We start from the raw sequence: 15,913 nt of genomic DNA on the forward strand, positions 1-15,913 counted from the left end.
GAGCGCTTTTCGTCATCAGTCAGCAACATGATGATCTAAATTGTAGAGGTGTCAATTTTCACAAAAGCTTGCAGCAAGGATATGCTTTAACCATTCCCACATACTTCCATACACATCTGGTTTCATATCTGGGATGAATATTTTACAGTCACTTTGCAATTAACATGGCAAAGAATTGAAGGTAATGAGCATTATAAAGTATGATGAGTTGCACGAGGATATGGTAGCATCTAAAACAACAACAAAAGAGGAGAGAGAGAGAAGGCTTAACAAGACGGCACTGTACTCAGATGGATGTTTGTGAAATGCTTGTCAAAACCACATATCCAGATGAACACAAACTGATGTTTCAGCCGTGGTCAGGACATGGTCAGAATGCCCAAATGAGCACAAGAACACCTGGCAATATAATAATGCACTTTAGCATTTGTTTTCATCTTTGCAGGTAGCATTTACAGATACCAAGGGGGTCCACCAGAATACAAGAAAATTGTAATTGTAACTGAAATTGTATCGCAATGAGAATCAGGTCAAGTTTGCGCAAACTCCTGACAGGCGTAATTAATAGAACAACAAAAACAAGTTTAACAAAAGCTATTTATTAAACCTCTATATGTTGTGTGTCACAATACGCCAAGCTTATAACAAGGCCACAAACAACAGACACAAAATACCTCTAAAACTCGGTAAACAAATGTCTTTTCAATTTAATAAAGAAACGCTTGTTCTAGATTTTTTAACAGATGGAATTGTTCTCAGTTATCACAGATATAGATACATACTGCAGGAACAATTGCATCCTACAATAAGTAGTCCTGTGTCAGGGGTGAGACCACAAGTGGCACGTTTGTTTTATGGAGATCATGTAACTTCTTGGAAAACTGCGCACTTTGTATTATTAAAATTGCCAAAGTGAATAGCTACCTGTATAAATACAATATTGCACTGTTCTGCTTTGGCAACACTTGGCAGTTTGGTTTGTTTCTAAATAGTGATCTTTCAGAATAAATGATCGGTCTTTACATAGCCTATCACTGAGTTGTTCAGCCACAGTGAAAAACGACTGAAAAGATAAGATAATACGATAGCGTGCATGTTAGCTAAAACAAATGTGCGTTTAACTATATTGGCTAAGTAGTACTACAGTGAAGCATTAAGTTTACAACAGCGCTGCTTTTGTAGACAAATTACTATTCTTTCTACACCTTTTCTAAGACTACCGACTATAACAAATAACACAGAGCACCCTCAGGCAAACCGAAATAGAGAGAAACAATTATGCAAAAACAACACATGTAAGCAGTGGCACTGTCAACAAGAAAATATGGGCAATCGATTTTTGTGAGTTTCACCATTCTGCTCCTCAATCTTATGCATAGTTTGGCAACGTCCAGACACTTCAGGCATTGAAACATTAACAATGTCCCTTGAATACAATGGCATGTGTTGATGCAAACACAATATGCAAATGGCACAGTTATTGGCATGCTGTCATCGTACACAAGCTAAACAAACTGTTATTGGTATTACCGTACAGCACAGTGTTTCTCAGCACATTCAAAATCACCCTTTAGGATGTTCTCTGCTACAATAAGTAGTCCTGTGTCAGGGCTGAGACCACATGTGGCAAGTTTGTTTTACAGAGATTGTGTAACTTGTGGGAAAACTGTACACTCTGTATCGTTCAGCAGGCTCAACTGTTCAGGACCTTTTAGTCTTCCATTGATTCAACACAGGATGAACTTCTGGCATCATGGACATATTTCCAATGTTCCTTTATCTTCAGCTCAAAGAGAACCTACAGTGGTATTTCTTCCTTTTGTGTTCAGTTTAACAAAGTACTGTTTGGTTTATAATAAGTCAATAGAGAAATAACCTAGTAGAAGTCGACGGCTTGTGCTCAAATTCGGCCATTAGTGGCGACCTTTCAAGATTGCAACCGCGAGTTCTCTTGTTATAACGACTTGGACTGTACATATGTCTCTTAGCAGTCCACTTAATTCACACACACACACATTAAAAAATGAAAAATTCATGGCCAGAGTCAGTAAGGGTGGATTTACTGCCGTCAAAACCATGATAAGAAAGCTACTTCCACCCATACAGTCCCCACCATTGTTATTAGAAGACCATTATCTCTGTTCAACAATGTGTTAAAAAAGTCATTTATGTGGAATGAATTCCACTTCTATAAATGCTCTGACCAGAAACACTCCTTCGATATGTAAATCCAAGCGTTAAAACATGTTCTAAAGTGTTCCAAGAATGTTTGTTCAACTACACGAAGAGCAGCAAAACAACAACAGAACTCGCATAACGTAACCACCAAAAAAAAAAACACTTAAAAGCACTAGACTCTGAGCAAGAAAAAGATATATATATTGTGGAAAGAAGAATAAGATACAACACACCCAAAACAAATTAAGCAGTTAAAGCTTAGCAAACTGAGGACTATAGAAGATGACTAGACAGCCAGTTCTTGGCAACAGACTCCCAAAATTGCTTGAAACCTAACTTCACCTAATTACCACAAGTCATTGGAAGTCACCCTTGAGCTGGCATCCAGTGTTAGCTGAGTAATTACTGTGAAACATTGTTGTAACAAAGTCACATTTAACATGAAAATACTTGTTATATTCAACATTCATAATAAGCTGCTATCAACAAGAAAAGTTACTTCGTTATTTAAAAGAATTCATTATATCTGCGTTCACTATATTGAGGATCAACCATATATGCACAGATCTAATGTGCACGGTTGGGAGTTCTTTCAACAATTTGAAGAAGAAAAAAACAATGTACACAAGATGAGTTGACAATCGGCATCCATGACCTTGGAACAGAGATCTTTTAGCATGCTGCACGCTGGCCACATCTTAGTTAACCCATGCAGATCTGGCAGGTGCACGAAGTGGCAGCAATGGTGACATGCTAAACTCTCTAATCATCACTGCGACGCAAACAAGACTGTTTCCTTTTGTTCTGAAACAAAATTTACTGCGATAGCTGCCTTCAAAGCAACAGTCTTCAAGAACTTCATTTGGACATCGAAGCCATCTCAAGCAAGCAGTTAAAAAAAGTTCCTTTTGTCATGTAACGTCGCATTACATGTATAATGTGATGCGTCATTGACATCACCTTGACACATGAAAAACGTATCCCCAATCGAAAAATCGTTGGGAGCACGACATCTGCGAATAAGCTAGCTTTCTTCGCTGCAAATGCACTGACGGTCAAATGAAAAACTGCCCTGAATACTTCCCCATACGACAACTGCATTGTTTACCTTAATTTCAGGTTGTGTGATGCAGTCACGAGGAAATCATGTATTTTGTGACTTGTTCCGGATGCTTTTGCTGTCGTGCATACTCTGATTAGGCAACCTTTTTTATTGTTTTATACTTTGAACTACCAGTTGCAATACAAGCATTGCAATATTGAAGCTAAGTGTAGTGCAGTTTGCTGTTAAAGATCCAGAAATATCAATAACGACTGCTTTTAGCACATTATAAATGCATAAACCACTGCCCATTCTTTAGTTAGGAGCTGCCAAGAAACTCAAAACACCAAGTAGCTCCCATAGTCAGAGCTTACTGGCTTGCACCAGTATATTCTGAGGCTATATGAAGTTTAAAATATTGAATGCATGATCGCACTTCACGATGAAGCAATCTCAAAGATTAGATGCAGACACATGCTACAAGCAATGCTCAACGATTACTTACCACCTAAACCTTGAGCACCTCATACAAGTACACGACCCAACCTCAACATAAAAAATTGTATTCACAGAGAAGAACTTCGTTAATATTTCCAAATTTCATTGAGAGAGAGAAGAACTTCGTTAATATTTCCAAATTTCATTAAGTTCAGGTCTCTGCGTTTAAGCAGTAAAAATTAGTTCACTGGCAATATGTGCTTGCACAGAAATGCACACAAATGATGGATTCACTGCTGAACGGTGTCCTTCTTGCATTCGTCACGAAAGCTCAAGGTAGAGCCGGCCACAAATGTATACGGGACATGGGTTCCATGATACCTGTGAATCTCTGATATGTTAAGGCATTATTACTTACAGCGAGAACAAATCAAACGTGGAAAAAGAAGAGAGACGTAACGTGAGCGCCCATGTTACGTACCTCTTCTTTGTCCGCGTTTGATTTGTTCGAACTGTAAGTAATAATGCAGATGTACCGACTCGCCCAGCTAGCTACTGTAGTACTGTTAATGTATGGCATTCCTTTAATGAATCACTGTTTAAGCCGCAAGGACTCGCATCGAAACTTTAAATTTGAGGCTATGAGCCCAAGCAACATGGGAATTCAGTTTTTTCACAAACCCTGTGTCTCATAAACATTTGTGGGTGCTCGTACATGCAAGTGAATAGGACAGACATAATTAAATCGAAACTGCAAAACAAGATCACCTCAATAAAATGCGGAAAAGGGCACACAGTGTCCAAGTGAATTCGAACCAGAAAAATAAAAAAAGGAAAAAGAAGTATTTATATCATGCATTTGTAGTTTACGCAAGTTGAGGTTCACTATACTGAGACTTCACTGCACGAAAATTCACTAAATACAAACTAAGTGGCAAGTGAGTGCAGTGCAAGTAGTTGAACCCTGAGGCACGATCACAAATTATCCAAGTGGGATTAATTCATCTAACAATTAAAACTAGCAGCGTTCGAAGGGGTAGCAAATTCAGCAATACAGCGCCTTACAACGGCAAGATGAGATGATAGTGGGGATAGTAGGTACATGCGTGCAAGGCACACTTTAGTGCAAGCATCTTCTGCTACACTAATTGCTTTAGAAGGACACATGCCGTGCCAGGGTTATCTGTGCAGTTTTGTTTACGGAAGAACCGGTGTGAAGAAAAACACCTCCATGGCTATGATGTGTCATCTGCAATGCACTTTCCATTATTCTTTCGTACTGCTGGACCCCCGCTTGTGCCATGGACTAAAAGAAAAAAAGATACGTGAAAGGGATGTTACTGGCACGTAGGAGGTTTTGTATGTGAATGACAGGGCCTCACGGATAACAAAAATAGGACACGTACACTCATGAAGCAAATAACATAGCAGACGATGCTTGTGCTGGAGAGTGCTTTGCATGCTTGCATGCACTATTGTCAATCTCGCTGCTCCTCACCGTCATAAGGCACTGACATTCCATGCGCTCGGTACTCAAACTATATTACTAAAAACTCGGCAGGCTGTACGTGTGACCCATGACATGACAGCCTGTACAAGGGGGTCAGAAGAGAAAGACATATGGCAACCATCATCCAGCTTGGACGCTGTCGTCGTCAAACACTCTGTGTGGCCTGGCACTCCGGTCCAAGCAGTGACAGCAGTGAAGAACTACAGTGGCACGGACATACTCAGCTGCTTCCATCAGTGAATTGAACATAAATACATAGTGGCACAGGGCTGTCACCAACAGGAGTTTGCTGCATGGTGACCAGTGGAACCATTCAATGCACCCGCTACTAAACTGACAGCCGTTGTCATTGGTGACTGCGTCATATATTGTTGAGGTTGTTGAGGTGCCCGTTGATAACTGTCACGTGCACTGCAGCCCAACTTCACTTTTGACGTTATCGTGTTTACGGTTTAGTGATACAAGTCACTGACAAGGTGGTTAAGGTGGTTTCTCCACAAAGCTTAGTTGCCTGATGGTGGAGCATACATTAACTTGAAAAATGGAACCAGAGAGGGAAAAAAATTTGCGTGCTTTTTATGGTCTTAAAAATAAAAGGTGCACTCCTCGGCTGGCAATTATGGAAAAATGAAGAAAAACTTGCGTTACATTCGTGAAAATGTTCTGAACACTGTACAGACAAGTGTAAAGGAAGTACTTTAGGAGGCGAAAAAAAAAGCCACGTTTTTGTGAATGAAGGAACAACTCTCGCTCAGCCGTGTAAAGACACATCCAGTTGGAAGTTGGCTTGTTTTGTACTTGCTGGTGTTATCTAACTCTGTCTGTGCGGGCCTATGTAGTAGTTCCATTTCAAAAAAGCAGGCAAGTACATTGTGTGAAATTCTTCCTCCATATAGCTCTTCAAAAATCTTTACATATGCTGAGCCACCTTATCAGTGACTGCTGGGTCACTGCAACGCAAACCTTGCACCAGTGGCCCTGGCCTAATTGGCACTCTCGGTTAAACGTCAACCTTATTGTGGCTGTCTCGTGCACTACTGTCTGTTTTGCAGGAGCAGCTGCAGTCATCTTCACTGGGCGGAGACTGTGTAGTGAGAGATTCGAGGTGGCTGGCCATGTCGTTCTCGAGCGCAGTGGCCTTGAGAATCTCCTCGCGGATCTGCGCCCGCGGTACCGGAAGACACTGGTTACGGCGCAGCACCAGGGGAATGCTGCTCGTTGGGTGGAGGAGAAGATAGTAGATCACCTGCATTAACAAATACTATGTAGATACGCTTGTGAAGTGAACATAGGCTTATGGGGGCATCCAAAGCTCTAAACATTTAACCCCTGACCCTTGCTTGTGAAGCCGTACTGACTGCCAAGTTAATAGACAAGAACATAGCATGTTTTCGAAATTGACACCGTGCTTTGTGTTTGGGAAAAGCAGAACTTTCCATACTCCTCGCAAGTAAAGAAGAATGAAAGCTGAAATTTTGATGCCTACACTGCTTCAAAGAGGTGCTAAAGAGAAATAGCATGTAAGGCTGGAAGATCATGGTAATGAGAAATTAAGGTAGTGTATGGTCATGATTACAATGCAATGCATGCACACAAACAGCCATGTGCGCTGGTCTTTTTCTTGTCGTATAGGCGACCTTCTTGTATGCATGTGCTATGATGTTATCAAGACAGGCTAGACTGGCACAATGTTAACTCAGAACTCAACCGCCATTTCTTAAGCAAAAGCAAGAGGAATCTTAAGTGAAGCCTGAAATTTACTTCAGTTTTCCATACAAAAAATTGCAAATCTGACAAAGTCATTGTGTGTTGTCAAAAGCATTAGCAACCCCCCCCCCCCCCCCCCCGCATTTTGGGTTGATATGGTTCCACACAAGATGATACAATTATGAATTTACTTCCTATTTAAATGCAATGAGATTGTGTCTTTCTTAACATTAAGTTATTACATTGCTTGTAAACATGGAATGTGCTTGCATATGTGCTCTCCTCTTCAACAGTCAACAGCTAGCTAGCCTCAACCAGTCAACGCTGCAATACATTTGATGTTGTGCCGAGCTTCGGGAATTCAAAGATAGTGCTGCCACCTGTATTTCATATTCACTACTTTACTTGCATGCTGAGCCTTTGTTCTTAGTAGAAGAGCTACAGTGGAACCTCGTTTGTACGTTCTGAAAAAAAAAAAAAGGAGAGAAAGAACGTAATAACCAAGAAAGCATACAATCCGAGGTCACTAAAAAGTTCGGCAGACTCAACTGCAGTTGACATCTACATAATGCGAACCATTGCGCGAATAATTTCAGCATCGTACAACGATGGGGCGTGCGCTGAGCTAGTGAGGCCCGAGTGGCCCGAGCTGCGCATTGTCGTTTTCTTGTAGTGTACTGTTTCAAGATGGCGGCAGGAAATCTAAATGAAACCGAGTTGGGCAGACGGTGGAATACGAGCGAAACATGATGCTCATTTCACACTGCCTGCAGGAGGGAACGGCAGCAGGTCTGGGCTATTGCCAATTAAAAGTGTGCAGTATGCGTCGAACAGCTCTACACCACGCACACTGTGACACAGGTAGGTGAAGATGCTCATCACAATAGGGTCAGCGACGACAGCTGTGAATATTTGACCTGCAAGAATATTTGCTGGCACCAGAAGAGGGAACCGAGTGCGCGCTGGCAATTTCATTTGTGTACAAAATGGGACTGTATCAATGAGGTTCTACTGTATTTGCTACTTCAGAACTGTAACCTACGTTAGTAGTTTCACTTGTAACATTATTCTAAGCACATATCCCTCCTCCTCCACAAAACCACGCACACGCACACTTACCATGAAGATGATGCCCAGAAAAAAGCAGAGCGTTCCACCGAGCACTGCAGGAACCTTGTACCAGATGTCCTGTGGACTGTATACATAGAAGACACCAAGCAGGACACTGTTCTCAATGAAGGTGCCCACGTAGAAGGCAGACATGCGAAACCGAGTTGGAGTGTCCACTGGGTTCAGGTAGCAGAAGATGAACACCACACCGAGCACCAGGTTGTACACCAGCTCCTCCACCCTGCGATATTAGGTGCAGAATTCTTAAACAAAAGGGGAAGATCTACACCACAGCCCACGAGAGTCCCCACTGCAGATAGCTACTGTAGACAGATGCTGACTCAGAACAAAATTTTCAGAGTGCAGCGCTTAGGCACCCGTTTCTGGGTTGAGCGTCAGCATAGCTGTGTGAACGCGTTCGTGCTACTGCTGATACATTTGTCATCGCCTTCTACCACAGCTGACTCTGATGCCGATCATCATGGCAGCGTTGCCATACTGCCCCTCCCTCTGTGAAGGCACTGACAGCACTGACCCACTACCAGTCGGTGCGGCGATTTCGTTCCGAAATTTCTTGCCTCAATATATTGCTCACTCCTTCGTTGTTATCGTCCTCCACAGCTGGCTCTGATGCAGCTTATCATGTTAGCGTTCCACGGTGATTTCAGTCTCAAATTCTTTGCCTCAATACAACGTGAAATGAAAACATGTATAAAGCTGCACTCACATTTTGAATTTGCAAGTATCGTAATCGTCGGACATTTTTTTTTTTACTGCATATACAAAGGATGAGTATTCTCAGGTATGAACCAATATCTAGCTCAGTCATCCACTGAGCTGCAAGCAGCAGCACTAGGCATAACACGTCCTCCTATATTTCCAAAGCAGTTCAAGGTGCCTCCAAAAGAGGCCACACCAGTCACAAGTGGAGCCCTGGAAGAACTGTGAGGTCCCATAAGCTCTAACCTACTCTGTGCCTAAGTTATCCCTTAGCATCAAACAAACACTTTGAGGGTTATACAAAGATCATCTAACAATGCCGATAGGTTCAAAGTTTTTCTTCAGTACCTCGTGCAAGTAACCCAGTAGTTCCGGCAAGGAAGAATATCTAGAACATTTTGAGTAATCATTTTATGCCTAAAGGAAACAGAAAAGATACAAAGGGCAGGCCAAGGTGCCAGCTGCCCCCCTGACCTGTTCTCGTAGAACTGTGTCTTCATGGAGATGATCCAGGCAGACATGATCAGCCAGCGAAAGCCGCAGACGAGGAACATGTAGAGCGGGAACAGAGACGCGAACAGCCCCAGGGCCAGCACTCGAGGCACGATGACAAAGAGGCGCCAGAGGAAGTAGACGGCCGCACCCCGCCACCGCATGTTCGCCTTGTCCTCGATGACCAGCCGCAGCGACTTGTTGTACGAGGCCAGGGACCAGGCCACTGACACCAGGGATGTCACGATGGACACATTCTGAGCCACCACTAATGGGGAGAGGTTAACTGTGTGTGAGGACCGCGAGGCACCTAGCATGGAGAGCTGCAACGTCATTACTCCAGGCTGTTCCCATGTACGCCATAATCGCACTCAAACGCAGTATAAATGAGACATGGATGCAAGGAAAGGACATAAATGCAGAACAATGTATGTGTGCTCCCAATCTTGATACTAATTTTCACTAAACTGGAATCTAATCATGACTGCCTCAACAAGCAAAGTGTTGGTTCAGGCTAATTACCATGTTAAACTTGCATACAAAACAAAACATACATACATAATTAATATAGCACTTCAATTTTTAGTACAGCATAAGACAGGTAACAATGCAAAACTACAGGCAGAAGCGCCGTGCCTGTAGTTTTGTGCTGTCTGCCCTATCCTGCACAAAACTCTGTCGATTAATTCATAGGGCCAACCTTGAGTGTTCGAGTAAGCCCACCACACTGGTCATACCAGTGGAACACACACAAAACTAGTGAAAAATAATGAACCAGACAGTGTGTGCATGGATTAGAGGGTAAAGGGAGCGAGATCTAAATTGTGTTGAATACAATAGTCTGGAGCATGGGTGCTGGCGCGGACTGTTACAGTAGTGTTTAGTATCAGAAGGATCTGCACACTTCAATATAGGTTAAGGGACTGTGAAATAATCATAGTTCTTCCATAAGCTTCCTTTAAGAAGCTGTGTAAAAACAACCTCGCAGTGCCGCTGGTTTCCATGGCCTCTCTTATGCGAGGGGGCAGTGACACGACAATTTCAAACCAACACATACACCCATTTAGGCCTACTACACATGATACACACCGCCCTATACTCACACAAATGCCCCCTATGTGGAGACTAGGCCTCCTTCTACCACACTACATGGCTATGCTTAGTACACAGGGTGTCTCACATAACTTGAGCCAAGAATTTAAAAATGAAAGGCACGTCGGAAGTGAATTGAACTGAATGCATCCTATTCGCAATAGCCTATAGTAACTCAGACAATTTTTTTGTTTTCCCCGTAAATCACGAATTAAGTTTAATTACCCAACTTTTTAATTATTGGCTGAGGACCCCAAGTATGATACGCAGATTTGTAGAGCACCTTCAGAAACGTCCAATCGAGTTGTTTCCTTTTTGATACGTCTTACATAGTCCTTTTTTCTGGGTTGCAAAGAAAGTCCACAAAATATGAAACAAGCCACATGACGCAGCCCTTGTGCAGTGGTATCGTGCTCCTCTCAAGCGTGCGTTCGGTGAACAAGGTCGGCTCCCGTCGGATGATGGCAAAAATACATGGTGCTGGCCGAGTGCTGCCAACGAGATAAAGAACGCCCTGCCGCTTCCTCGCCACCAGTCACGATGCAGCTGACCTTGTTAACCGAACGCACGCTCGAGAGCAGCACAACGCCACTGCGCAAACGCTCCGTCACGTAGCTTTTTTCATTTTTCGCTGGCTTTCTCTGCAACCCGGAAAAAAAGGGCCACGTGAGACGTATCGTAAAGGAAACAACTCTATCGGTGGTTTCTGAAGGTGCTCTACAAATCTGCGTATCATACTTGAGGTCCTCAGCCAATAATTAAAAAGTTGGGTAATTAAACTTATTAGTGAGTTATATGGAAAACAAAAAATTGTCTGAGTTACTATAGGCTATTGCGAATAGTATGCATTCGCTTCAATTCGCTTCCGACGCGTCTTTCATTTTTAAATTCTTGGCTCAAGTTATGTGGGACACCCTGTATACAGGTAGTTCTGTAAATTTCTAACCCCACACCCGAGCAGTGAGAGGCTGTGCTGTTTAGCTCAGACCCGTGTGAGCAGTGACAGCTCATGTGGTGGGCCCAGAAGACAGCGAAACCCATAGGTGCACTGGACTGGACTGAAAGCCCCTTCTCATGTAAGCAGGAAGAGACTTGTTCTTTTAAAGAAGCAGTTGTTTTATGATCCAATAACTATTCTTTACTCCTCCTCCACCTTGGCATGTTTCCAAACAAAGGACAAAAAAACCCCACATCTCTGGGGACCAACTGACTCGTCCAAAAGTCTTCCTCCTGATGCGGGTAGTCCCTGGCAAGGATGCAGATCTGCAGAATCAGCTGCGGCGTGGCCTCCATAAAGCACTCAAAGAGGCGCAGCATGCTGGCGTCGACGTCTTCCTCCGCGCTCCGTCTGTAGAATTCGCGCTGCTCCGACTTGCTGCGGGCGCTCTTAAGGCCATAGATGAGAGCGTCCACATATCTGCATTCACATATCAAGTTCATCCGTGTTGCCCACGCTGTAGCCGCAATAAGCAAAAGAAAAAATATCAGTTGTCCATAGGAAAGTTTGTGAGTGCTTATATGTCCATAGGAAAGTTTGTGAGTGCTTATAGTTGATATACGTTCTCAGCAGAGGCCGATCCAGAGAGGGGCACTGGGGGCCCAAGCCACCTCTGAGAATGCCGGCACATTAGCGTTGACAGTGCTAACCATGCAGCAGGATACACCCCTGGTTCCCAGTCAATGTTATGTTCACAGTAAACGTATATGTTTGCAGTGAATTGGACCAAGTCTTTATGAAAGGAAAAAGTGTAAAGGAAATGAAAAATAATCTACCTAAGACTGGCACTAAGTTATAAAGGAAACCCAACCCATATGGGCTCTCTCAAAAATAGAAGCCCATACCCAACTTGCACATATGGACACCACCTGTCTGACTGAGCAGTATAAGCAGAATACTGCACTGATGACAGTTTCAAAACACACAACTCATGTCGTTCATTGAGTGATGTCCCATCCTTGCAGCACAGCAACGCATACAGGCTGATTTCGTATAAAAACAAAAGTTAGCTCACTGGCAAGGGGTGCAAGTGCAAGCTTCATTGAGAAGAAATAAGGTTAGCATGTCTGTATGCAGCACCTTGTGTGACAAATGTCTTGACAACATCTTCCCTATCTGGATTTGCATAATTTGCATTTGGTGCACCCATGTATGTGCCATGATACTTGCAACACCACATTTTTCTCCATCTCTTACAACACTAAAGGCAGTGACTGAAGCTTATAGAAAAGGTTGGGACCTTGAGCCTGTGACGAATTTTGACTACGATAGAAAGCCCGTATTGCTGCTGCTGCTGCTACCATAGATATGTGCCAGTCTAGCATTAGCACCACCTGTAACAACCTGAAAAAGTCGAAAATACTACAAGCACTCCACGAACAACTGCTACTAGGACAAGGGGGACGCACAAAAGTCGGACAAAGTGCATCAGTGGCAGTACAACAGCAGCAGAAGTACTAAACATCCTGCTGAAGTTGGGATGTCTTGTTGCTTTGGATTATGCATATATTGTCATTGAAGATAGGAACAGCAAGAAACCCGACCAAATGAGAAGCAAACAGTTCTGCTACATAGGGAACAAGGCAACATCAGTGGCTAAGCATTTAAATGCAATTGGAGGGCAATTAAGTAAAATTCTAAGCTTTTATGTGCCAAAACCACAATCTGATTATAAGGCACACCGTAGTGGGGGACAGTGGATTAATTTTGAACACCTGGATTTCTTTAACTTGCATCTAATGCATGGCACACGGGCATTTTTGCATTTTGCCTCAATCAAAATGCAGCGGCCATGGCTGGGATTCGATCCCGTGCAATCGGGCTTTCCAATGCAATGCCAAAACCACCACGGCTTTGCGCAGGGAGTGTGGAGCAGGCATAGGCGGAAAGTTTTCATTTTTCCAAGAGGTGGGGGGGGTGTGGGTCTGAAAAAATTTTTTGTGCACTCGAAGAATTGTTTACTGAATTGACGGCCTTATATGAGTATTTACAAGACCTCATAGGAGGAGACAGTTCAATTTGACAGCCTGAGTCCCCTCGCACCACCAAGAGACTGGCATCTCTCAGATGAGCCATGCGACAAGCGGATTCAGTTAAACACGTCAGTGAGATATATGTCTTCTGTGTGTATGAAGCCGCAGATATACGCATTCATAAAAAAAGCCACGTAACGTGTCGTGAAAGTTTTAATACAAAAAGATACAATCAAAAAATCTTTCCCTGATAAAAGGTCAGTTGAGAAGATACAAGACATAATATATATAAAGATTACACAATATATAAAAATTTCTCAACACAACTTATGACTAGAATTATTAACATAAGGCCACGCTACTCCATAATGCAATAGTATAATTACTTGTCAAAGTGTATGTTATGCCATTGGTTTCATTTATTTTGCCCCCTTCCCCCCACTCGCAGTAAAACTTCGGAGGAGGCTCGAGCCCTGGAGCTCCCCCGTAGTCAGCAGCTATGGCAGCAGGCATAAGTTGATAAATCAATGACATAAACTGCTCACATTAAAGCAAGAAATACATTGTACATGTTAAATTGCGATTATGTGTTAAATATTATAAATGAAGATATGCTGGAAACATTGCATTACTTTCAATGTGTGCAGATCTAGCACAGCATTCGAACAACACTTGTTAGCAAAAAAGCACATCAATACCAGCAATGTAGCAACACAGCTAGTATAGTGTTCAACGAAAAGTTCGGCAGCACGTTATACTTCTGGAACGCGTGAAGGCAAAAGCCTGCTGCATACTTGGTAATGTGTCATCTCGCATCGTCGCATTGCTGCTTTCGCGGTTCAGCTTCTTCGGCTCGTTTTCCACGCTTAGCTGCAGCTTTGCGGGCTCGTATAGCAGGGTCAGACTCACGGCAACGACGTTTCTCTTTCACTTTACATTGCATCCTCTCAGCAGGGGATTGAAACATATGTTGTTCTGTGTGTTGTATGGGTGATTTCAATGAACGTGTGCACTGTTCACTTCACTTTACTGAGTGCTTGTAGCCTCAGCCTAATGGGGCTAGGGCCATTGAGAAGGTCAAGTGTTCTTTTTTTTTTTTACAACTCGACTGGATGACACATTTCTGTACATTGTATGCGTGATTCCAATGAATGCATGCACTGTACGCTTCACTTTGCTGAGTGCTTATAGCCTCGGTATTACGAGAGGAATGAGACATCGCAGTTTTTGCTTGCTTAGGACGAGTCATTGCTGATGATGATAGTTTTTGTACCACTGGACTCGTCGACGTGTTTTTTTCAAGGCCATCAGGGGTATAAGCCACTTCAGTCTTGCACCTTAATAATTGTGGCAATATACAGTGTCAGCACCTACCAGTTCTCTCTCATGACAGCCTATGTACCTGAACATGAACTTATCCATGCATTCCTTATCACGCGTCAAATTCACAGATAATGGCGATCATCCTGAATGATCACCAGATGGTGACACTTTCAATAAACGAGCACAAAGATAAGGGTATATGCTTTCAAACGCGGCAGTCACACGGCCACACTGATAAGGTTTATCGTGGCGCTTCCTGCATTATGCAAGGACGTGGTTTATCACACTCTACACACAGTGAAACAACCTATAAATAGTACGTTCTCTTGTTTTCCGGTTTATTAAATATTTCGACCTCATATCTCTAAGGCCTTTGCTCGGCACGTTCACCAAACACGAGCGTTTCTGATTGATGGACCGTGCCACAGAAAGGTTTTGCCAGGTCCATAGAACAGAAAGATTCGCTCACCTGACGACTTGTCCCAGCTGTAGCAAGTGAAAGGCAGTCCTCACGAACCACTGAAGCTTGGACGGGTGCTTCTGGTGCTGCTTGAGATCTAGCAAATACCACCTAAAGCTAAAGCCCATCATGATCGTTGCGGGCACCATGATAAAGGCGACTGTCAACCCAAAATACCAATAACTGCCGTCCTTGTAGTGTCGGTACGCGACCCAGATGTCCGAGCCGGTGTCGAACAGAAAGCTGCCCACCGAACAAAGCACGCACAGCCCGTCGAGAATCGTGTACTTGCGCTGCTTGAACGCCGTGCGCACCGACGGTTTGACGATCACGGCCGCGGGCTCGCACTTGCAGTTCGAGCCTGTCGATCCATTGGCCCGCGGGCCAGTCGAAACGTCCGTCTTTTCCGAAGCTGACATCGCTGTCGCCGCTCCGAGGTTCAGCGGTTGCCATTTAGAGCCGGCAACGATATGCGATACCACTCAACGTTTTAATGCTGCAGCTCACAAGCGCGGAGCAACAGACCGCACATAGTGACCCAGTGGCACGGCAAAGGCTCAGCGCTCAGCGGGTCATCTATAACAACAACGCGACACTGCACACCGCACAGCAGGCACACACATCCTTTTCGTCCTCGGCTGAGCGTGACGTTTGACCGGAGCCCTTGTGACGTACCCACCGGGGAGCCGCAACAAGCCAGCAGCAGGCTGGGCTCTCCTCTCTCCACCAGCTTTTTATAACGCCGCTCGATCCTCGCCTGTTGAGCGAAGAGCCCTTTTGTTCTCTTCACGCCTCAGCGACAGTTGACTGATGGCTAGCCACACGTTCCTAACGCTTTGAGCTGCCACGAACGACGGAATGCAGAGCGAGC

The 15,913-nt window shown here is 43.8% G+C and overlaps 1 protein-coding gene across 1 annotated transcript; it reads right to left on the minus strand.

Annotated features, from left to right (window-relative positions):
- Positions 1 to 577: 577 nt before the first annotated feature.
- LOC142557216 (XK-related protein 6-like) lies at positions 578 to 15,750 on the minus strand. Its single transcript, XM_075668909.1, has 5 exons — positions 15,052 to 15,750; positions 11,501 to 11,706; positions 9,180 to 9,465; positions 7,995 to 8,226; positions 578 to 6,414 (listed from the first exon to the last, which is right to left on the minus strand). Exons 1-5 carry the CDS (start codon positions 15,459 to 15,461, stop codon positions 6,169 to 6,171), a joined length of 1,380 nt encoding a protein of 459 aa, XP_075525024.1. The 5' UTR covers positions 15,462 to 15,750; the 3' UTR covers positions 578 to 6,168.
- Between the last annotated feature and the right edge of the window lie 163 nt (positions 15,751 to 15,913).

This window comes from Dermacentor variabilis, chromosome 9 (genome assembly GCF_050947875.1).
Source record: "Dermacentor variabilis isolate Ectoservices chromosome 9, ASM5094787v1, whole genome shotgun sequence".
In the NCBI taxonomy this organism is placed as follows: domain Eukaryota; kingdom Metazoa; phylum Arthropoda; class Arachnida; order Ixodida; family Ixodidae; genus Dermacentor; species Dermacentor variabilis.